We start from the raw sequence: 26,063 nt of genomic DNA on the forward strand, positions 1-26,063 counted from the left end.
TGTGTACGTACATGGTGTCTCTCTCTGCTTCATGAATTCCAAAAAGCTTAAAACGTACCGCTTCGTGAATTGTTGACCATCTTGTCTGTTTTTTGCACCGCCCATATTCTGCCAGTTTTAATCCTTTTTACTTTATTTTATTCTTTTGGACCAATCAACTCAACAATAGTATTACTTACTGTTCCTAATTAGAAGTCAAAAGGGGTATATCCAATGGACTTGTACACACACACACACACACACACAGAGCAAATCAAAGACTCCGTACTTCTTTCTTCTTTCTCTTTTTTACTTTACTTTTATTGTTTTGAAGCAGTCAAACTCAACACTACTCTTATAACTCCAATTACCATATAGATCGGATAAATTTATTGGGAGGAGAGTTTTAATCTCCCCTTTAATTTTGACTCATGTTTCAGTTTCTCAAAAACTATATATATATATATATATATATTTTTTTTTTTTGAGACAATTTTATCTATGAACCATCACGTGATTTCTTTTTCTTCTTCTTCTAGCTTCAAATAAAATAAAATAAAAAGCAAAATACATTTTAGTACCTTTTAATTTTAGTTTTTTTTAGTTAGGGGTCTGTAAATTTTTTTTTTACATATAATACCCTTTACTATCTAAATTGTTAAAGAAAAACGGATTCTGTTAAAAACCAGTCACCTGAGTTGCATATGACAACTAAGTTCAAATTTTTAATACTTTCTTGTATTTTTCTAAAAAAGTGAAAATGGAAAAATATTTTTAAAATGAAAAATCTAAAACTCACCGTTTTGGCATAATGAACCTTGCACACCTAGGGATTTAGGGATTTTGGTTGCCAATCTCAATTGATTTAAAGAAGAACAACATCGGGATTTTGGGATTGAATATAAACATTGGGATTTTGGGATTGATTTGGTAATCTCGATTGATTTAAGGAGAGGGTTAAGAAATTGCAAAGCTCTGTATTGACGACGAAAAAAGTGCGGGATTGTAACAAGACGAGGTATGTATGAATATTAGCTTAGTTTTATGCAAAAATGAAGGTGCTAGTTGAAAATGTAATCGTTTTATTTCATGTTTGCATGTGGGTTGTTTGGAAGGGGTGCTGATGTTTGATTGGGTGGTGTGGGTCATAGTTTGTGGAATGGGTTTGATGTGTGATTGGGTTGTGTGGGTCACAGTTCATCTAAAGCTTTGCTTACACCATGTATTTTCACGTGTTTTTTTTAATATATTTATTTTTTATTTAATTTTTTTTGTTTGTATTGTTTTGTGAATGGATGGTCCCGCTGATGATGATAGTTATTGTTGTAGTCATTTGATAATAACAGCATGATATTGTGTTGATAGCATGCGTTGTTAGAATTAAAAAATGCTACAACAGTGGCACTGGTTCCATTATGTCTCCTTTAAGTTAGACATGGGTTGGCAGCATGTAGTTAAATGTTTAAAAATGATAAAACAGATGTGCTGGTCCCCATCAATGAAGTATTGGATGGGGATGTTATTATTATTCTTTTTTTGACTACTAGTGGCAATATTTGTTATTTTACTAAAATATTTGGAACTTATGTGTATTTGTTATTTGAGTAATTTATTTGAAACTTATGTGGTTGTGTATTGTATACAATATAGGTTTAATGGATTTATTTTCAATCCATATGTGGTATGGTGGTTATTTTGACTTTAATCCAGTTACAAAATATAAGGGTGGGAAGGTGAGAATATTTGAAAAGTTTGATTTCGATACTGCCAACATAATTGACTTGAGAGACATGGTAAAAGAGATGGGGTACAATAAGTTTAAGTTGTGGTATTTAGAGCCTCATAGCATATTACAATGGGATGTAAAACCATTACAAACTGATAGAGATGCTTTAAAGTTGATTGAGTTGGATAGTAAAAATCGAGCAATTGATGTTTACGTCAAGCATGAGGATATAGTTGGAAATGAACAAGCAGATGAAGTAGTACAGTCACCATTGGATGAACCAATTGACTCATTGCTTGACTCACCATTGGATGAACCAGTAGATGATGAAACTGGGAGTGAAGGCCATAATTCTTATATGAATGTTGATGTAGAAGAAGATGATGATGCTTGGTTACATGAGAGGGATGAGGATGAAGAAGATGATGACCATGAAATGGTTATATGAGAGTTATGAGGATGAAGAAGAAGATGAGGTCCAAGGGGGTAATGGTACTGGTACTTTTGGTGGGACTGCAAAAGGTAATGGTGCTGGTATTTTTGTTGCGAGTGCAGGAGTGAACGATGCCAGAAAAAATGTTAGAAATTGTGCTGGTAGGAAAAATGGATCGAATGGTGTTGGCACTTCTTCTGAGAATGCCAGGGATGGTAATGCAGAGGGTAGTAATGAAGGGAGTGTTGGTGTAGCCTTTGCATCTGGCCATTAGAATGGTAACAGTACGGGAGAGGTTCACTGGGATTCTGATGAGCTTGTCACTTTGGCAAGCTTAGATGAGGATAGGAAAACTTTGACAGTCCCCACTTATAGTTCAGTGGGTGACCAGTTGGAACTTTATGTTGGAATGGAGTTTTCTAGTCAAGCAGCTTTTAGAGAGTACTTGGTTGATTATGCTTTGAAAGGTGGTTATAATATTAGATTCATAAAAAGTGCCTCATGGAAGTTTACAGTAGTTTGCGAAGGAGTCTGCCCTTGGAGAGTGCATGCTTCAAACATGCAAAGAGAAGAGACTTTCCAGATCAAGACTTTGCAAGAAGAGCATACTTGCAGTAGGCAGCTGCATAATAGGTTGGCTAGTTCAAAGTGGTTGGCCAAGAAATATTTCCATACATTTAGAGAAAACTCTAAGATTAAATGTTCCAAAGTTTCAATCCAAGGTTAAGCAAGATTATGTAGTTGGCATATCAAATTCACAAGCATATAGGGCAAGGACTAAGGCAAATGCGCAAGCAGTAGACGATATGGCACAACAATACAGTAGGTTGTGGGACTACTGTGCTGAGATTGTTAGAACCAATCCTGAGAGCAATTGTAAACTGAAAATAAATAGAGAAAGTGGGAAACATATTTTCCAAAGAGTTTATATTTGTTTAGCAGCATGCAAAAATGGGTTCAGGGCTGGATGCATTCCATTCATTGGATTGGATGGGTGCCATTTGAAAAACAAGTATGGAGGATAATTGTTGTCAGTTGTTGGAAGGGATCCAAATAAGCAAATGTATCCAATAGCCTATACTGTGGTTGAGAATGAGAATAAGGAATCATGAACTTGGTTCCTTAAATATTTAATAGATGGCATTGGGTATTCCGATAGAGATAAAAAGTTTACCTTCATGAGTGATCAACAAAAGGTATTTGTAATTAATTTTTTAAGTTCTGTTTGAGGATCTGCTTATTAGTAATATTGTTTGTTTGTTATTTTTTTTCCTTTGTTTTTAACAAACAATTCAGCATTCATTATTTTCTGTTACTAATAACCTGATTTTTTTTTTATGTGAAGCACATTTAAGGGATAGCTCCTGCAATTGAAGAGCTTATGTCGGATGTGGACCATCGCTTTTGTGTGAGACACCTCCATGCAAACTTCAATAAGCTTTATAGAGGAAAGAAGTTTAAGGATTTGTTGTGGGATGCCGCTAGGGTAAGCAATGCACCTGATTTTGTGATGAAAATGGAAGTTCTAAAAAGGATAGACAAGAATGCAGCCGAGTGGTTGCTAAGGTTAGATCTAAAGCATTGGAGTAGACATGTATTTAGGGAGGATATTAAATGCGATTTGCTGACAAATAATATCAGTGAGTCTTTTAACTCTTGGATTTGGGAGGGGAGAGAGAAACCCATTATATACATGTTAGAGTATATAAGGCAGAAGCTAATGTTGAGGATGAGAGAGAATATGGAGAGTATGAGAAAACATACTTACAGGATTTGTCCATTATCTTTATAAAAGCTGGAGCAGGTAAAAGTAGATAGTAGGAACTGCTTGCCATATTAGGCTGGTGGTGAATTTTTCGAGGTAGATGATCATCCGAATAGGTTTGTGGTCAATTTGCAACAACATTCATGTAGTTGTAGAAAGTGAAAAATATGTGGTGTCCATGTAAGCATGCTGTGTCATGCATCTTTTTTATGAAATATGACTCAGCTGAATATATTGACCCATCATACAGTATAATTGCCTACATGAGAGTATACGAACCTATTATTTTTCCACTAAGTGGACAAAAAATGTGGACAAATACCTCATTTGACCCTGTGTACCCTTCCTCATATAGAAAGGCTGCTGGAAGGCCAAAAAGAGTAAAAAGGAGATATCCATCCGAGGATGACAATGCACGGCCTACAAGGGGACCCATAGTCTGGTGCAAGAACTATTGGGAGTGGGGACACAACAAGAGGTCATGTAAACAAGCTGCTAGGAAGAGACCACAAACATGGCGACTTGGGAGACAATTTGACAATGAGGCTGCAACTACAACTGAGATGGTAATATTCAAACTAATGTATAGAATATGAGCATTTGTTACATGTGTAGTATTATGAGTAATTATTACATTTTTGCTGATTATGGTAGAGAGACAATGATAATGATGACATAGTAAGTGGGAATGCAGTCACCATGGCACCTGCAGCTACAATTCATTATGCAGCTGTAAGTACTTTGTAATTTAAGCTTAAATTTCCTGTACAGCTTATGCCATTGATGTAAATTGTTGCTTTAAAATGATCATCACACATTATTATGCAGCTGTAAGTACTTTGTAAATTTCCTGCATAGCTTATGCCATTGATGTAAATTGTTACTTTTAAATAATCATCACACAGTCAACTGATTTGTTTGTTTTTTTTTTTTTTTTAAACATGGTAAACAGATTGCCACACATAATATAGAGATAGACAGATTGTCCTTAGCTGAAACTCGAGGAAGAGGGAGAGTCAGGGGAAAATGAGAGGAAAATGAAGTGTAGGTACAGGCATTTCCATTGATGAACAACACCCAACAGAGATAGACAGAGGGTCCTCAGCTGAAACTCGAGGAAGAGGGAGAGTCAGGGGGAAAACAAGAGGAAAAGGAAATGCAGGTAGAGGCATTTCCATTGATGCCCAACAACCTCAACCAACAGAGCCAGAGGTAAGAAGCAGTACGCAACCACCACCTTCTAGAAGGATTTGTAAGGGCAGAGGCAAAGGAAGAGGAAAATCTCAACCAAGTTGAAAATGGATTGTAGTTGATGTTCAAGGTTTTCTAATATGTTTTCCAACAATTAGCACATGTATGGGACATCTTTAGCATATGTATGAACATATTTAGCATATGTATGGACATATTCTTTATATGTATGAACATAGTTTGTGCTACAATATATTTTAGTATATTCAAATTAAATCAAGTTATCTAATTTCCCCATCATATTTAGATTTCGATTAATTTAGTTTGAAATTTCCCACTACTTAAGCTACAACAGGGATTGCATTACTTTGATTTTATGCTCCAAAGTCTATTGACTAATGGTTGATATGAACTAGTTGAAACAGGTTTTATCTTGCTTCGAATGAGTTTTTATATAAATAAGCTGCTATACTTTTTAATTGGATTGTACTTATAATGCACATGAATATAAACAATTTGAGCCAAAATTATGATCAAAATGACATAATAACATTAAGCTAGTAAACAAGATCATCTATATCATACATTGAACATCCATTATCTAATTTCAACTTGAATATACTATTGCAAGAAAAATACATCAACTACAGGCCATCCACACAATTATATAGGTCGTCCCTAATTCAAATACATGTAACCTCTATTTGTCTTAGGTCCACAACTACAACCACTCCAGAGCAACAACATAAGAACTATCACAATTCCTGTTAATACAAAGTATAGCTTCCTAATTTTGATTGCATCGCTGTTGACTTTGCCTTCAAGTTTCGAACATTTTTTCTCCATATACTTATTTCGCTACATCCATTTGTCCGCTTCTGCCTTATAATCATCTATCGTTCTGTTCTCATGCCTTTCTTGTTGCTGATAGGCTTGAATTTCATCCTCCAATTTTTGAATTTTTCTCCTTAAATGATCAACCACACCCTTTGCATTATCTGATATAGGTGCATCAATCCACTTAAAAAAATTACATCCTCCAGCATACTACAAATATTGACATTTTATTAGTTGTATAGTCATCATATAAATGGGTAACAATTGCAGGCAATAATGAATTATCAATATGGGAATTAAAAATGGAATTTAGGAAGTTTTATACTGCATTCTAAGCTTCAAAGATGGTGTACTAATTCTATGTTCGAGAATCAAAATCCCAATCTCAATGTGTCCAATAAAAAATTATTATTCAATTATTTCGTTTGGCTAGCTTTTACAGTTTCCCCAACCACTGAATCAAAACTTTTTTAAAAAAAGTCAGAATCATCATCTACATGATTGGCATTTGCCTTAAACTCCGTCAACACGAAACCCCCGTCCCAATATTGCATTTCAAACCTAGAATATACCTTATGGGTATCACATCGGTAAAACCTCCTTCTAGGGTTGGTATTGGTCATTGATGTTCTCATCACAACAAGTCGTGGTCTTTCACAGTTGCATAACAATTCCGTTGAATAAATCGAGCTACTTGAAGACTTCTCACTTCTCTTCTTCTTACTTCCTTCTTCCTCACCTCACTTTGAAAACATCTCGAAAGGCCTGTCTTCTTCTTCCTCCCTTCTTTGTTTCGTCGGTTTGAAGAAAATCCCAAAATCCCAAAATCCCTGAATCACTAATTTCCTAAATCTGTCAAATCGGTGAGTTTTAGATTTTTCATTTAAAATTTTTTTTTTCCATTTTCACTTTTTCAGAAAAAAATAAAAAAATATTAAAAAATTGAACTTAGCTGTCACGTGCAACTCATGTGACTGGTTTTTAACAGAATCCGTTTTTCTTTAACGGTTTGGGTAGTAGAGGGTATTATATGTTAAAAAAAATTTTACAGACCCCTAACTAAAAAAGACTAAAACTAGAGGGTACTAAAATACATTTTGCCCTAAAATAAAATAAAAACTATCACATAATTTAGATACATATGATTTCAGCCCCAAAAAAAAAAAAAAAATTAGATATTTATGATATGTATGACTATGAAAATGAAAATGAAAATGAAAATGCAGTACTAAATAATTATGTTCCTAAGTCCTTCGATCAAATCGGAATACATGACCTTCTAATACACTTCAATTTATATATTCATGAATTATGATACCATGTAACTCCATAAACATGCACATTGCACACAATGCATACACAAATAAAACAAAAACTAAGAAAAAAAAAAAGGAATCATGAGATGATAAAAGCACAAGAATTATCATCTTAATTTCACGCAACAAAATGCAAATTAAACTAGCGTGTACTACAAAATCATGAATTAATACATTATATTCAAAAGTTGATATCTGAAAGAAGTATCCATGGTCATAGTTGTTAACAGAAGTATTCATATCCTTTTGGGATCGATGACAACAATATAATTATTGTTTGATTGTTGCCAATGAAAAAAGAAAAAAAAAAAAGGAAATAAAAGATATGTACTTTGTTTTAAAGTGTGATCCATTAATTTTAGTTTACATGGAGTTATAAAAAAATGTTATCCATATATATATATATATATATATATATTTAAGAATGGATTGTGAATAGATCTCGTAACGTGTCATATTGAATCATGTTTGCATCATATCGTATTGTTGTCTTGTTAAATTTAGTCAATTTGAAAACGATTTATTAAAGTTTTATATGAAAATAGATAAATCTGAACTTATTCATTAAATTATTATATAATCTATTATTCAACCTGTTAATTTGTTTAGAATATATACAAATTTTCAAATTTAAATTTGACTTAGATTTCAAATGATAAAATGATTTTTATTTTTTAAATATTGCAAATAAACTTGTTTATTTTTGAATTTTTTAAAAAATTAAATTAAAACATAAGAAATCAATACATGTCTACAATAAAATAAGTATTTTTAATATTACAAAACTTGTAAAATTACAAAAAATACAACTTTTTGATGAGTTTATCATGTATTATTGTATTTTATTTGTTTAAATTTGTTAATTTATTAAATTTTATTGGGTGACACTAATATAAATACGACACAGTATCGTTAATTTGAATTCAAAAATTATCATGTGAATTTGTGTGTATAAAGATTTTACCAAACCTAATTGTGAGTTTGACTAATAATATACATTGCTTAACAAACCATATATAAATATGAAATGAAAACACGGCAAATTAATTTTACTCACTACTTATAAATACCATTTATAAACTGAAATTTACAAAACACACTTATTATATTTGCCAAAACCCATAACCAACAAGCTCAGCCCCAAACTAAACTTCTTATTGCTCATCTCCATTCCCTCTTCTTTTGTGTCTACCACTACACGTCTCTTTCCCCATCTCGATCCTCTTTATACTACTTTTCATTCAACAACATTAATCCATACTGGCTAAACAACCCCACATAGTTCTTCTTGAAAACTTTTAAATTTTGTAAAGGTATGTATACACTTGGATCTTAATAAGTTTTCTTTTTACACAATTTTGAACTATACACACGCGTCAATCATGAGATTTTTTTAAAAAATTTTTTTTATGTAGTTTTGATTTAATGGGAATAGTTTCCTATATGGTTTAATGGAACCATGTCTAATATTGGTTGGCAATACTTGAGATTTTTTTTTTTTTTTTTTACAATTATTTTACAAGTAACAAGTAATAATACTAACATAATAATTAAAACAGACCAATATTATATATGAGAATAAATCATGATTCATATGTGTACTATATTTCCATGTGACCACATGTTTTGATCAAATTACTCGTGATTCACAAGATGGAGATTGGAGAAGTACTGATAGCGTGTTTATTTCTTTTTGTTTAATTTATTATTTTTTGATGAAGACATTACGTGTCTACCAAAACCAGATTGGATCTTTCATATATTAAAGGCTGAATTACCATTATTTGTTTTTGGTAGTTTAGGCAAATTACCATAATATAAATTTTACTTGCAACTTTATCACATAAAATTAAACTAACACCATTCTAATACTGTTAAAATATTTGCCATTTAAAAGACCATATTTTCGTATATATGTTAACTATTATAAATTATTGTACTGATTTGACATCAAATAACGAAGCCAGATTGAGATCTATTATTTCTATAGTAATAGAAAAAAAAATATATATAGAAATCATAAGATGGTAAAAGCACAAATATCATAATCTTAATTTCACGCGATTAATTGTAAATTTAACTAGCTAGTGTATATTTCAAAAAGATTAACGTATTATATACTGCATTTGAATTATATTTAAAAAGTTGATATATAAAACAAGTACTTATAATCACATTATTATTGTTTGATTATTGCCAAATGAGGAAAGAAAAAAAAAAAAAAAAAGGAGTTTTCCCCCAAACTGTCAGCAGCAATTGGAGAGCTGTGATATGAAATCTATCCACACTTTTCATAAATATGAAAAATATTAAAGAGTCTGTTTGAGTGAACAAAATCACCTTTAAATATAAAAAACAATTCCTAAATCGTTCATAATACTAATCTCCGCCGTTCTTCCTCCTTTCTTCCGTAGTAAACCCAACTAGTTTGAATCACCGTAATCATGCCTGTCATTGGTTCAAAGTTCAAGCTTGTGTTTTAGTTTTCACATTATTTTAAAATAGATAATTACAAAAATATTTGTTAAAAGCATTAATTCATATTAGCGATATTCGCAGCCATGCATCCTAAATTTTGTCAAAGTTGATACATTGCATCCTAAATTTTTTTTTTTCTGGTAATCTGCACGCTAAACTTCTATTTTGCTTACACAGTTGGTTTTTCTGTTAAAAATGCATAACAGAATGATCACGTGTCACACATATGCTTGCCAAACAACGTTAAATCAATAATTTTACAACTTTTAGACTTTGGTTGGAACTAAAAAAACATGGAGGGAAAAAAGTCAGAGGAAAAGAAGGGGAAAAAAAAGAAGAGAGAGAGATAGAGAAGGTTAGAGAGAAAGAAAGAGTACAAAAAAGAAAAAAAAAAAAAAAGAGGATAGAAACAGAGAAAGAAGAGAGAAAGACAAAGACAAAGACAAAGATGTGAGAGAGAGAGAGAGGAGAGACATAGAGAGAGAGAGTTATAAGAGAAAAAAGGGAGAAGAAGAAAAGCAACAGCAAAATCAAGAAGAAGAAAAGTAACAGCAAGATCAAGAAGATGAAGAAGAAGAATATGGTGTTGGTACTGTTGGAGCAGCTGTTGGAACTTGTGTTTGCGAATTGTGCAGCAAGATTTTCGAATCTTGAAAAGCACTCAAAGGTCACATGAGAATGCACTCTTCGTACTCTCACCAACCGATCGAAATTGGAGTAGCAATAAGTGCAGAACTGCCGTCGCCGCCAGTCACTTTACGGTGACCACCACCACCACTACAACAACAACCAACACCTCCAATGATTCGACGTCGCCGGTTTGTTGCTTACGTGGAAAGAATTTCCTCTCCATGAAAGTTCTTTTCGGCCATATATATGAGATTATATCATGATAAAGAATGACGAGGAATTCAGCCTCCTCATTCTTTTCCTCTTCCTCTTATTTTTCCTCTGGAAGCCTCCCTTTCTTGTAGAGACCATCAATCAAAGTTTAAGAGTTATAAAATTATATAATTTAACCTTATTTGACAAGCATATGCATGATAGGTGATCATTCAGTTATATATATTTAACAGACAACTTAACGGTATAAACAAAATGAAAGTTTGAGGTGCAGATTATCAGGAAAAAAAGTTTACGATGTAATATGTTAACCTCAATAAAGTTTGGGATGTATAGCTGCCAATATCCTTTAATATTAAGCATTAATTATATGTAATATTTTGAAAATTAGAATAGATATTTATCTAAAAATGCTTGATCTGTTTTAAGATTTGGGCTTTCTTCTTCATATTTCTCACCAGCACTAATGATTTAGGCTTTCTTCTTCTACCACCATGCACATTACGTGAAAATTGATATCTAGCGACAGTTATTTAGCGATGCTACGAAACAAACGCGTCTGAAAAAATAAAACTGCGACTCTAAAGTTAATGCGTTAGTAAAAATTCAATAAATATATGACGTATCTCAAAACAATTGATGTCAAACGGTCGCTAAAAAAAACAACACGCGACACATCCGTGAAGAGTCGTTGAATATGCAGTTGAACAGAGTCGATTTTAATACTGTTCATATATTTCATCTAAACTGTGTTGTTTAAATGCTAGACTTATGAAAAATTATTAACCATCCACTTATCTATGTTTACATTATAACAAAATTTAATTATATGAGGTTGTTGTTCAAGTATATAATTTTTCATGTACAGTTTATTCTTGCAAATCTCTTAAATAATATTCTTTTTTTTAAGATATTGGTAACAGGCGACGCACAATGAAGATTGTGCGTTGCCTGTTCTCCTTTTTTTGTTTTATTTTTTTTATCAATCTAATTTTATTTCAACTACAAATAACCAGTGAAAATATTAGAGCAACATAACTGAGTTGGTTTATTTTTTATTTTTTATTTTTTTAGATTTTGGTAACAGGCGACGCACAAAGAAGATTGTGCATCCCCTAATCTCTTTTTTTTTTGGTTTTTTTTATCAATCTAATTTTATTTCAGCTACAAATAACTAGTGAAAATATTAGCGCAACGTAACTGAGCTCTTTTTTTTTTTTTTTTTTTTAAATATTGGTATCAAATTAGGCGACGCACATTGTACGTCTCCAAATAGCAATAGGCGACGCACATTGTGCGTTTCCAATTAGTAATAGGCGATGCACATTGTGCGTCTCTAGTTACCAATATATTACAAAGAAAAAAAAAAAAAGGAGCTCAGATATGTTACTCTAATATTTTCACTGGTTATTTATAGTTAAAATAAAATTAGATTGATAAAAAAAAAAAAGGAGATCAGGTGACGCACAATCTTCTTTGTGCGTCGCCTGTTACCAAAATCTAAAAAAATAAAAAATAAACCAGTTCGGTTATGTTGGTCTAATATTTTCACTGGTTATTTGTAATTGAAATAAAATTATATTGATAAAAAAAAAAAGCTGAACAGGCGATGCACAATGAATATTTTCACTGATTATTTATAGTTAAAATAAAATTAGATTGATAAAAAGAACACAAAAAAAAAAAAGAGATCAGGTGATGCACAATCTTCGTTGTGCGTCACCTGTTACCAAAATCTAAAAAAATAAAATATAAAAATTAAACCAGCCCAGTTATGTTGGTCTAATATTTTCACTGGTTATTTGTATTTGAAATAAAATTAGATTGATAAAAAGAACAAAAAAAAAAAAAAAGGATAACAGGCGATTGTGCGTCACCTGTTACCAAAATCTAAAAAAAATAAATAAACCAACCAGCTCAGTTATGTTACTCTAATATTTTCACTAGTTATTTGTAGTTGAAATAAAATTATATTGATAAAAAGAACAAAAAAAAAAAAAAAAAAACAGGCGATGCACAATCTTCATTGTGCATCGCCAATTACCAATATCTTTTTTTAAAAAAAAAAAAATAGCTTAGTTATGTTACTCTAATATTTTCACTGTTTATTTGTAGTTGAAATAAAATTAGATTGATAAAAAGAATAAAAAAAAAAAAGGAGAACAAGTGACGCACAATCTTCATTGTGCATTGCCTGTTACCAAAATCTAAAAATAAAAAATAAAAAATAAAAAAAGCTCAATTATGTTGCTCTAATATTTTCACTGGTTATTTGTAGTTGAAATAAAATTAGATTAATAAAAAGAACAAAAAAAGGGAGAATAGATGACGCACAATCTTCATTGTGCGTCGCCTGTTACCAAAATCTTAAAAAAAATAAAAATAAAATAAACCAGCTCAGTTATGTTGCTCTAATATTTTCACTGGTTATTTGTAGTTGAAATAAAATTAGATTGATAAAAAAATCAAAAAGAAAAAGGAGAACAGGCAACGCACAATCTTCATTGTGCATCGCCTGTTACCAAAATCTAAAATTAAAAATTAAAAAAAAGAGCTCAGTTATGTTGTTTTAATATTTTCACTGGTTATTTGTAGTTGAAATAAAATTAGACTGATAAAAAGAACAAAAAAAAAAAAAAAAGAGAACAGGCGACACACAATGAACTCTAATATTTTCACTGGTTATTTGTAGTTGAAATAAAATTAGATTGATAAAAAGAACAAAAAAAAAAAAATTGTGCGTCGCCTGTTACCAAAGTCTAAAAAAAAAAAAAAAAAAAATAAACTAGCTCAGTTATGTTGCTCTAATATTTTCTCTAGTTATTTGTAGTTGAAATAAAATTATATTGATAAAAGAATAATAATAATAAAAAAAAAAACAGAACAGGTGATGCACAATAAAGATTGTGCATCGCCTGTTACCAAAATCTAAAAAATAAATAAATAAACAAACCAGCTCAGTTATGTTGCTCTAATATTTTCTCTAGTTATTTATAGTTGAAATAAAATTATATTGATAAAAAGAACAAAAAAAAAAAGCTGAATAGGAGACGCACACTCTTCTTTGTGCGTCACATGTTACCAAAATCTAAAATAAATAAATAAATAAATAAATAAATAAATAAACCAGCTCAGTTATGTTGCTATAATATTTTCATTGGTTCTTTGTAGTTGAAATAAAATTAGATTGATTAAAAAAAAAAAAAAAAAAAACAGGCGACGTATAAAGAAGACTGTGGGTCGCCTGTTACCTATATTAAAAAAAAAAAATCTAGCTCAGTTATGTTGCTTAAATATTTTTACTGGTTATTTGAAGTTGAAATAAAGTTATATTGATTAAAGATTAAAAAAGCAATAATAAAACATGGAATAGGCGACGCGTTTTATTGGAATTGCGTCGCCTGTTCCTTCAATTTTTTTTTTTAAGAAAAAACAATTTAATATACTTTCAATTTTTAAAAACAAGTAAACTATCATTGACCACAAACACATGAAATTTAAGCTCATTGAACATACTTATGTAGATAAATTGGTCAATAAATGCTTGTTGAATTAGAATTCTATATTCGGTACCCTATCTCAAATTAGGTCTTGAGATATTTTGTATCTCGTCTATACATATATATGTGAATAATTGAGAAGAGCATTGACAAAACTATTTTTTGTTTTTAGATAATGGAATTTATGTTCATTGGATTGCTACATAAATATATTTGTAGATGAACAATTAAAAAACTATTTAAAGATTATAAAGAAAATATAAAAATTGGAATAGGCGACTCCTTTCGACCATAATGCATCGCCTATTCTCTCAATTAAAAAAAAATAAAAATTTTAAAAGATATGCAAATTTTATCAAGAATAATGGTGTACTTGAAAAACAAAAAAATAAACAGCAATATTCGATATTTTGCTTTGTATTTTTAAGAAATATTTTCATTTTTTATTTGTAGATGAAAACTAAAAAATTAATCAAAGAAAAAAAAAATGAAATTGAGAGAAAAGGCGCATTTATGCTATTTTTTGAAAATTTTTGGCTCGTTTTAAAATTTTTACACGTGCCTTTAAATCCTTTTTTTTTTTTTTTAAAACTATATCAAGTATACTATCTAATAGATATTAGATTTGGAAGTAATCTACGAGAAACTTGAAGAGTGGGATATTTAGGGTTTCATTTTTCATTTGCCTATGTTGTCGTCGGCCGGGAAGCTGAATTTCTCTGTGTTGCATGATTTTCTGGGTTTCTTCTTTCTTCGTCTCCATCATTTAGGTGAGTTTCTTTTTTCTTTGTGGTTGGCGGAGACATGTGGTAGGTTATTTTTTTTTTTTTTCATTTTAACCACAGGTTCGGTTCATTAGGTTTTATTAATCTTGCTTTTGTAGAAATTTTGCTTGTGATATTGCTTGACATTGTTTTGCTAAGTTCAACAAGTATTTTATGTTGAAGATCAACTTGATTCGAGATGATTTGTTGTTTTAACTTCACCACAATTTCGTACTTTTGTTGAAGAAGATGTTCTTGGAGATACTACGATGGCTCACAATCCATTTGTCATATAGTTGCCAAGTATTGATGAAAATAATAATGAGTATGAATGTGAGAGTGACTATATTTGTAATGATTGTAAGGGGATATGGATAAACAATATCTTCTAAATAAATTGGTACGTATATTTATTAACCTATGTTTTAAGTAATATTTATAACATTTATTATTATTCATTTAATTATTTTTTTAATCCGCTTCATTATGTGTTTTTCACTTTTAATTAGGAGAAATGCGTCTCATCGAATATTAAGAACGATGATAATATTATTTAAATTTTTATTTACTAAATTACAAATTTAATAATTATTAATATTTTATTTATTTTGCATAAGTGTTAATAAATTTTTTAATTTTTCCATATGCAGTATAAGGGTGTAATATCGTCAACAAGAGGACGTCAACTTCCATCTCAATGAGTGTATATTGATGGACGTTTAATTAATATTAAATTTGTTATGAAAAAAATACAATAGTTTACAAATTATGTAAAAATATGTCAATGAGATAATATTTAATTTATTTGATGATTAATTTGTTACGAAAAATATTTATGTAAAATTTTTGTATTCTAATTATTTTGGATGAAGCTAGTTTTAGTTTTTTTGTATTTTAATTATTTTTATATTTTTACTATTTTAACAAATAACAGCGTCGTCTAACATATTTGGCAACGTTTAATTGTCTATTTTTAGTGACTAATATATTTAACGATGCTTTAAAATAAGTCGCTAATAGCTTTTTTAACGACTCTATCAAATAGTGTCGTTAAATAATGCGTCGCTATAAGTGGACCATCAAATGGGTCGCTAAAAGCATTGATGCGTCGCTAAATAGACAACTCTATTAATGTGTCGCTAAATAGGCGATTCATTAGTGATGAATATATTTAACGACACTATATAAAACAGTCGCTAATATATTTTTAGTGACATTGTGATGAAGCGTCACTATAAGTGGATTGAAAGAATGCGTCGTTAAAAGTCAATATGCGTCGCTAAAAACTAAAATATATGCGACTCTCATATTGCGTCGATTGTTGTCTTATGGCTTTAGCGATAGGACGTTAGGCGACACAGTATGATACGTCATTTATCAATGCAATTCTAGTAGTGGCATCTAGATTCTTTTTCCCCTTTTTTAGGTTTTTTTTTTTTTTTTTTTTTTTTTTTTTTTTTTTTTTTTAAATTCATATGTATAGAAAATGGATATATAGGTCCATCCCACCTTATAAGTTCAATTTTTCAAAAAAAGAAAGAAAAATGAAGATTTGTCGTTAAATCCCCTATTAAGTGGCCACTTAAGCAGAGAACTGAAATAAAAGGTACATGTATTATGTTTTAAAGCGGGATCCATTTTAATGTCCATGGAGTTAAAAAAAGTGTTATGTGAGTTTGACTAATATACATTGCTTGCCAAAGCATATATGAATATGAATTGAAAACACAACAAATTAATTTTATTCATGAAATACGTTCGGAATAATATATCTATATATATATATAAATATATGTTCCATTTATTAACTGAAATATTACAAAACACATTTATAAATTTGGTCATATACAATACAACTCCACAAAACACACTCCAAACTCAAAAAAATGAAATTAAATAGAGAGAAGAAAATCATATATATAGGGATTAAAAACAAACATATATATATTTAGCATATTTGTCAGTTCAGATCCAATCAAACAGATACAAGTGAAAGTACATTAACGCATGCTTGATTAGTAAGGCAGCGGATATTTTGGCATACTTTTTCACCAGGAGCACAGTTAGGTGTTGAGAGGGCAGTTGCAGTACAGTAGCCTCAGAATTGAGTTCCCGAGAGCTAACCAAGAGAAGAGACAGATTTAGATTTGCTATCAAAACCATAACCACCAATACCACCAAATTAAGCTTCTTCATCTCCGTTGGATATATATATATATATATATATATTTGTTCTTTTTTTCTTTCTCTTGTTTAATTCCTAATGCCTGTGTCTACCTGTTTCCCCATCTCCTTTTTATAGATAGATACTGTTATTCAACACCAGTGGCCTGCAGCCCAAGTCTACCACATGGCTTTTGTTCGAACCATAATGAATATTATGTATCTGAATATTTTTTGAGATACATGTACGTGAATCATGAGATTTATACAGGTATATATATATATATATATATATCATACATTTACATATTATGTAATTTTCATTTATAATGGAAACCATAATATATTTGATGATTTACTTTATATATATAATTGTTTCATGTATACCCATCACAAATGTTATCAAATTAATATAATTATACGCGGGTTTGACTAGATATAGAGTGGAGCAGTAGGGCCTTATTAAATTGTTTTAATTTTGTTTTTATTACTTTTTGCGAAAAATTAAGTGGATGATCTCTTATATATATATATATATATATGTATGTATGTATATATGTATTATATTTATATATATATATATATATATTATATACTACTATACAAAACTGGATCTTTCAGATAAAAATATTATTATTTGATTGACAAAGGCACAAATATGATGCATTTAGACCTGCATTCCATTAAGATTAAAGGGTCACTTTGTAGTTCCACCATTTTCCAATACATCTTTATTAGTTCATCATTTCACAAAAACAACTTGACTTGAAAAATTCATCCATTTCTCAGTAAACATTTGAGTAATCTCCAAGTCCTTGATGCATCTCTCTGGAAACAACTTGATCATGGCACAATTCCTCGTCTTTTGGGTAAACTTACAACATTCTATCTTTGAATTGGTTAAGGACATTTTGCGTCTTAGCAGCAATCTATTACGAGGGACAGTCCATTACTCTTTTATCAGATATAGAAAGAAAATTTTGAACCTTATTAGACATAAACAAATAAGAGACACATTCCCTTTTTGGTTAGCGAAATTGCCCAAAGAATTTTTGGGTTTTGTAAAGTTGTGGATTATTTATTGACCTATCTTTTAATGAGTTCAGTGGAAAATTAACCATCGGAGTATTTTACAAGTTGAAATGCAATGACGTCAGAAGTTTCCAACTAGAAAAGGTCTCTTCATTTTTGAGTACTTACATGGATCTCCGAGAAAATTGAAGTAGAACTGTTTGTTTGGGAACTAAGAAAAGAAAACGCAGGTAGTCAGGTAGAAGAGAAAAAAGAGTTGCTCCAGAGACATTGGGTAAGAGAAAGCGGCTTGTAATTCATTGACGAGAAAAGAGTTCATGTACATGGTTACATAAATTTATATAGAATTTGGTGTAGGATATAAATTAAATTGTTGAAATGGCGGTTTGTGTTTTAATTATTTTGCTTAGTGTATTTTATTTTATTTTATTATTATTATTATTATTTTTTACCAATCTTGTTTGAAATTTTTGGGTGTGCATGGGCCAAAATTTAATGCCACGAGGAAAACAACAAAGACATTGTTCTAATGAATTTATGTGTGAGGATGAAAAAGCACGTGCATAATCAGCGGGAAAAGTGGCCCAGTTAATAGTGGGCTGTTTCTGAATAATACAGTTTTCAGATTAATTTTCAGAAAATTCAAAATGAGAAATAGAGGGTCAAAGACGATCGATTAATAAAGCAAAAAGCACGTGGGTGTGACTATTTTGTCGAATATAATTCTTATATATGGACAATATGGATGCTCATATATATATATATATATATATATATTATAGTTTTACAAAGAGAAAGTACTTTTTTTATAGGTATCTGAAGTGGCATATTGTAATTGGCTGAAAATAAGAATATCGTAGATTTTCAGTTGCCACATCAGCTATTGACAGCTTTATCACAAGTTGCAGAATATGACTTTTCTGTATCTGTCCCTGCCTTGTGAATTTCCAAAGCTTAATTAATACGCAGCGTTTCCTTCCTAAATTGTTGACCAATCTCGTCTGGTTTTCCACTCGTCCCAACTTGAAGCCAGTTTTTACCTTTTATTTTTTATTTTTTCTTTGTTTAATTGTTTTTGACCAAGTCATTGCAACAACAGTCGTATTACTACACCAATTAGCAGTCAACAGGGATCCAATGGTAAAAGAAAAGGTAAATTTCATTTGACTTTCTCAAATTTATGATAATTATATTTAGAATTCCATATTTTTAGAATATTATTATTAACCTATTTTTAATTTTCTACATCTATTAAAATTAACCCATCATTTGACTTTCTCAAATTTATGATAATTATATTTAGAATTCCATATTTTTAGAATATTATTATTAACCTATTTTTAATTTTCTTCATCCATTAAAATTAACCCATCTACTGGTTTTTACCATTAATTCCAATAATTAAATGCCCCAAAAATATTAAAAATCAATATTTTATGGTTGAATATTATTGTATAAAAATACATTTATAGCCTTTAATTATTGAAATTAACAAATAAAAACTGAAAAAAAAAGGAGGATAGTAATAGTTTTTCAAAATCTTAGAGTTTGAGTACAATTAGTTAGGACAAAACCCAAAAAATTTGAATGAATTTTTTCCAAAAGAAAATGAAAGATCTACATTATGTACCACTTGACAAAATATAATTATATATCAATATGAATTGAAAATTGCAGTAAATTAACATCAAATTTAAATCGGAACGCGCATACATACAATATATGTGTATATTCCATTTATTTAATGAAAGTCAATATTACAAAACACACTTGTCCGTACATATAGAATTCCATAAACAAGCACTTGTTCATACATAGAAGTCCATAATATATACCTAGTCAAACAGGAGAAAAAATTATTAAGATGCAAAAAGCAAATAGCAAGCTTAGCTTGGTGCAAAGGCTAATTCCAAGTAAACCAAAGCTCCATTACTGTGATAATAAGCATTTCCACATTTAGGCCCACCACCACCACCATCATCATCATCATCAGAAAATGTTGAAGCAGGAGAAACTACTTACCTCTTTATACTATATGAGAATCGAGTTCCCGACAGCTTGTATAACCAAAGAAACAGATGGATGTTGATGATCATTATTACCAAATATATTGGCAATCAAAACCGTGACCTGCAACATAGTACCAAACTATAAACTTCTTGCTCTGTCATTATCTCCATTGATTTCTTTCTCTTTTTATCTTATATAAGCTTGATTTATAAAGTTTCTAGTTTGCATATATGGAGTCTCCCATATCTCCTTTTTATACTCTCATTCAACACAAATATTCCTGCCTAACTACCATATGGCTCTTGTTATATATATTTATTTAGATACATACTTACTTTAATAATTTTTATTTTACACATGAACCGATCAATGTGCATTTGAATAATTTATTATTTATATATACATATGCAATGCATAATATGTATCTGAAATATTATGATCTTAGCATATGAATAAAATAAATAAATATAGTTTATTATGGAAAATTATTAATTTGTGGTTGACATCGTAGTTTTCACAATTTTTTTTTTAATATGTAATTATTCATGTGTACCCATCACAAATATAGAAAATATATATGCTGCTGGGTGTCTACAAAATTGGATTTCTTATATGAACTACTAGACGTGGTTACGTTTTAAGCACGTTATACCTTTAATATTATTATTGGAAGTACAAATAAATATAAAATTGATTTCAATTGATAATAATAAATTTTCACCTGGAAACCTCACGAGGTTGGAAATCTTAGACTTTACATTAATCAATTTTAGTGTTCACAATTCCAAGTCCATATCCAAATTAACACACTTAAAAAGTGTATACCTTGGCTTAAGCGAGTTTAAATAGTTGGACAGAACCTTTCTAGCACCGAGTAGCTAGAAGTACCTTGATCCTTCAGATAATAATCTTTCCTTAATAAAGGCACAAACGATTTCCTCTGTTCCCCTACTTAGATTTTTAATGTTAATGTTGTCTTCATGCAACATAAGAGAATTTCCAGAGTTCATCAAATTCCAAAATGAATTACAGAGACTTGGCTTTTCCAATTGAAGGCCCAATGCCCATTCAGTTCTTGAGAGTTGCTACAAAATCCTTGTATCCATTTAGATGTTTCTTACATTAATTCTATTACTGAAAGCAACTTTGATTTTGCCTTGTAAGAAATTTATTTATCCAACAAGATTGAAGGGTCACTTGTAGTTCCCACCGTTTTCCACATCTTACTTCATCATTTCAGAAAACAATTTGACTGGAAAAATTCATCCATTTTACTGTAAATTGAGTAATCTCCTAGTCCTTGATGTCTCTCTGGCAACAACTTCACTTGAACAATTCCTCATTTCTTTGGGCAAACTTACAAGGGAAAGTTCCAGACTCTTTAATCAGATATGGAAAGTAGGGAACCTTGGACATAACCAAATAACAGACACATTCCCTTCATGGTTGGCCAAAATGCCATAAACTAAATTCCTCCCATTTGGTATGAATTTCTGGGTTTTGTAAAGTTGCGGATTATTGACCTATCTCTTAATGAGTTCAGTGGAAATTCACCATCAGACTACTTTGCAAGTTGGAGTGCAATGACAGAAGTTTCCAACCAGAATAGGTCATCATATTTGAGTTACATGGGAGATGACTCTAATTATTGTCATGCTTCAGTAACTGTGAAGAATAAGGATCAAAAACAGTTGTATTAGTGAAGATCATAACGAGTTTTATGTCCATTGATTTCTCAAACAATGGATTTGATGGTGAAATTCCAGCAAGTATGGGATATCTTCAATAATCACATGTGCGTAACCTGTCAAGCAACAGTTTTACAGGACAAATATCATGATGTTTTGGAAACCTTGAAGAGCTCGTATCTTTGGATCTCTCCAAAAACAAGTTTTGAGGTAAAATTCCTCAGCAGCAGTTTTTTGAAGCTTACATAAGCAGCAGTTTTTTGACGCTTACATAAGCAGCAGTTTTTTGAACCTTACATATATTGAATATTTGAACCTTTCACAAAACCAACTCACAGGTCCTATACCACAAGGAGAACAGTTTGGAACATTTTCCAGTTCTGGTTTTGAGGGAAACTCAGGATTGTGCGGCTTACCTTAGGGCTTTGGACCTAAAACGTGAACATCATATTGAGACACGAACTTCAACCTCTAGTCACCACAACCAGAAATCAGAATCAAGATATGATTTGGGTTGGACAGTAGTAGTGATTGGATACGATGAGGATTGGTTATTTGACTGGTTGCAGGAGATATTATCATCTCGAAGAGGCTTGCTTGGTTTTCCAAAACCTTTGCTGCGAACCTGCAGAGAAGAAGCTGCATCCTCGAACAAACTATGCCATTTTCAATTCATGTGGCAACATGCACCTCTATCACCTCAAGTCAATAGATCATGTTGATATGGTTCTCACTCAGCCACGTACTTGTCTACGGTAAGATAAAATATATACGCATATAATCGTTAATACTATCTTATTTTTATTTTGTTGATTATTTCATATGTAATTGTTGGATAGACCAATATTTAGGTATTAATAATTTGAAACTTCATCAATTCTGGTATAAGCTTCAGCATTCAGCAACAAGACGTTTCATCTTTTAACACATATTAATCCAGTTCCTTTGGTTTTTCCTACTTTTTTTTTTTTTTAATTTCATTTTATTGGTAAGCTTTATATAACCACGACCATATTCGAACCTAGAGCTCATGTCAAAAGCTTTAAAGAGTATTATCAACTTCTATCTCTACAATGAAAGACAGCTAGAGCACAAAGTTAATACCAAAAAAATTGTCCAAAACTAATAATACATAAACCACTTTTCCATTAGTTAAAATGAAGGGAAGGTTAAATAGTGCAGAAAGCACAAAGGTTAAGGGGATTAAATCATATTTGGACATCCTGGTTAGTTTGCATCAATCTGCTCCCCATGCATCATCTTTCAATTTTTGCCTGTTCACAATACGGCCCCTTCTATCCTCTTCCTGTTTTCTCAACTCTCTTGACCCAAAGGATGCTGAAGGTAATTTAAATCCCATTCCTTGTGCTATAAGCCTCTGAGCAGTTCTTGCCGATGTCTTCGGCCTTTGCTTAGGAGGTTCCAAATCTTCAAACAAACAAAACCACAGAATTTTTAGCAGAGAATCCTTTGCCTAGCAAGGGTTAAATGTAAAACAAGCATAAATTTCACAAAGATGCGTTGTATTCTACCTTTTGATGAGATTGAGCTTGAAAGGCTATCATCATCATCAAGTATACGAACTGTGAATGGACACCTAATGCGATTCTTGGCCTCAAGTGCTGAGTTAAGATTGTTGGCAATAAACTTATATTAAAGCATAAACTTGAAATCTGACTATTGGTCACAATAAATCACAATGCTCTAGTAACTTCATTATGAATTCATTCAAATGCACTCCACGGGGCTACAAATAGTAACTCAATACCTCTAATACAGTGTCGCAAATAACACTAAAAGATTAAAGATAACAAGTAATTTCATAAAGCCCATGTTAATATGGAAATGGGATTCTAACTGAAAGTTGATGATTTTTATTTTACTCCAGCAGAACATAGGAAATATTTATCCAGGAAAACATGGAATCAGAACAGTGTTACCAATTGATGGAGTTCTGAATACTGCAAGTGCGGTTGTATCGTTGACCCAGCGAATAACAACTCCATGATCTCTGAAGTCGTCAAAAAGCTTCTCTAGCTCTATTGTCCTTGTACTAGGCGGAAAATCAGCAACAACAAGAACATGATGTGTACCATATGAAACTGAGTTCACAATATAAAAATAAATAAATAAATAAAATCCTCAGGTCCTGCTAGCTATTTGACAAATTTAACTTGTCAGAGATTTATTTTGTAAAAGGCCCTTAAACATAGAGTTACATCATTATATCTTGGTTGTTTGTCCTCTGTTCTAAAGGAGACAATGTAACAAATCAAAGGATCCTAAAACACCCGCTAGGAAAGTGAAGTGATTAAATGTTTCACATTTGATCACATGCATATTACACAGGACTATTCTGAGAGTGCTCGTAGAAACAAACCAAAACGTTCATTCCATCCTGACCTGGTTTTGCAGGAAGCAAAATAAAAACAGAACAATAATGCATGGATACTCCTTCATCCTTAATATGGAAAATCTGACATTCTGATATGGTAAAAATGAAATAATATCTCATATCACTGTAGAAAGAATCTCATCTTTTGCCATAGCAGAGGGGTCCTATCTCTTGACAACAATCTTTTGGGAGACATAACTCTTATTTCCTTTAAAATATTTATCACCCCTAACATATGCCATATTTATCACCCCTAACATATGCCAGCCATGATGTAAGAAATAAGGAAAAAGGCCATGTAAATTGTAATCCACAAGAAAAGCAATGTGGTCAAGCAAACTAAGCAAATTGGCTGTAAGATTTGAACTGTGGAAGTGACTTACGATTTCTTATCTCTGTGCTACCTTCTGATCTACAACAAGCATCTTCATTGTCTACATTACCAATACTCGACTTTTCGGATTCGGATAAATGATCACTGTATAGTTCATGTTTCTTGTATGAAAATGTTCCTCTTCCACGCCGTTTAGGGGCTTGAGGTTTGGTATCTTCCAGTGAAACTTTTGATATTCCAGGCAAACATTCAGAGGAAAGTAATTTATCAGGCGAACGATCTGCAACTGCTTCCCAATCTGCAGTTTGCCAGAAAAATATTCAGATCACAATCAACTTACAACAACTTGCCAATATCAGGGATGTAAAGCATTAGAATCACATGAATTGTGTCTCCATCATAGTAAAGAGTTAGTTATTGGATTTCAGAACCACTCTAATTCACAGTTAAAAAAAAAAAAAAAAAAAAAAAAAAAAAAAAAATTCACAATAGGATTTCTCACTTCTAAATTTCAAATCTCTCCATGGAATAACTTATCAAATCTATTTTAGCTTATAAATCAATCACAGAAATGTCAGTGACTCAGTGAAATACAGCTAAAAAGCATAATGGAAAAAAGGAAAAGAAAAAAAAAAGTAAAAGGGTAATCCAGATTCAAGCCTATTCCAAATCCTCATACTAATGGAATGCCAATGCAATTCATACAAAGAGAAATACACAGATAAATAGAACCTACCATCATCCGAAGCTTCATTGCAAGGCGAAGCATCAACCAGCAATTTGTTTGTTTTTTCAAGTCGCCCTTCACAAACAAGTAAAAATTCCATCTTCAGTAAAAATAAATAAATAAATAATAATAAAAAACCATATTGCATTTGCTAAAATGAAGTTATGAAATTTGTATCATGGAAATTTTTATGGATGCTTAAGAGAATATAGCCAAAAAAGAATACCAAAAGTATTAAAACACAAATAAAAGATAGTGCTTTTGTGAAGTACCATCGGTTGAGGATTCATTGCCAACCGAATGATTAGAAGGCGGCGCGTTCTTTAAGTCGTTGATTAGAGTCCCTGCACCACCACTGAAATTCAAAGGCAGTATAAAATTTTCTCAGGAACCAAACAGATAATTAAAGAAAATCTACCCAGAAACGAGAAAAATTAAAACAAAAAAAAAAATTAAAAAATTAAAAAAAGAAGAAATTGAAGCATACCCAGAAGTGGGGCAGTGGAGGAGTCTGCCTTGGATGAGTGAAGCGCGAGAATACAATTGATCGGCCTTGAGAGAGAAGCCTTTGGAGGAGTAGAGCTTGGCCATGTCGGTGAGAGCAGAACCCAACTGAGGATCCGACCCGGTGGCGCCCTGGGCCTCTAGCTCCGAAACCACCGATTCCAAGAGAGAGATAGCGGCATCGATGTCACCAGCAGCTGCGAGGTCTTCGACTGCTTCGCTCCAATTGTCGGACTGGTTTTGGGTTGACATTTTTCTGAGCTCTTCTTCCCCTTTCTCCATTGCTTTTTCACCCCCAATCTTTTTTTTTTTTTTTGGTTATTATTATTATTATTTTTATTATTTTTTGGCTATCTCTCGCAAGTCTCAAAGTGAGGT

At 31.3% G+C, this 26,063-nt stretch overlaps 1 protein-coding gene across 1 annotated transcript; it reads right to left on the reverse strand.

Annotated features, from left to right (window-relative positions):
• Window positions 1–22,756: 22,756 nt before the first annotated feature.
• On the reverse strand, window positions 22,757–26,059 carry LOC107403582 (uncharacterized). Its single transcript, XM_016010490.4, has 7 exons — window positions 25,669–26,059; window positions 25,454–25,536; window positions 25,191–25,256; window positions 24,504–24,752; window positions 23,666–23,827; window positions 23,258–23,347; window positions 22,757–23,153 (listed from the first exon to the last, which is right to left on the reverse strand). The coding sequence occupies exons 1-7, from the start codon at window positions 25,965–25,967 to the stop codon at window positions 22,963–22,965; spliced, it is 1,140 nt and encodes a 379-aa protein (XP_015865976.2). The 5' UTR covers window positions 25,968–26,059; the 3' UTR covers window positions 22,757–22,962.
• Between the last annotated feature and the right edge of the window lie 4 nt (window positions 26,060–26,063).

This window comes from Ziziphus jujuba, chromosome 10 (genome assembly GCF_031755915.1).
Source record: "Ziziphus jujuba cultivar Dongzao chromosome 10, ASM3175591v1".
NCBI lineage: Eukaryota > Viridiplantae > Streptophyta > Magnoliopsida > Rosales > Rhamnaceae > Ziziphus > Ziziphus jujuba.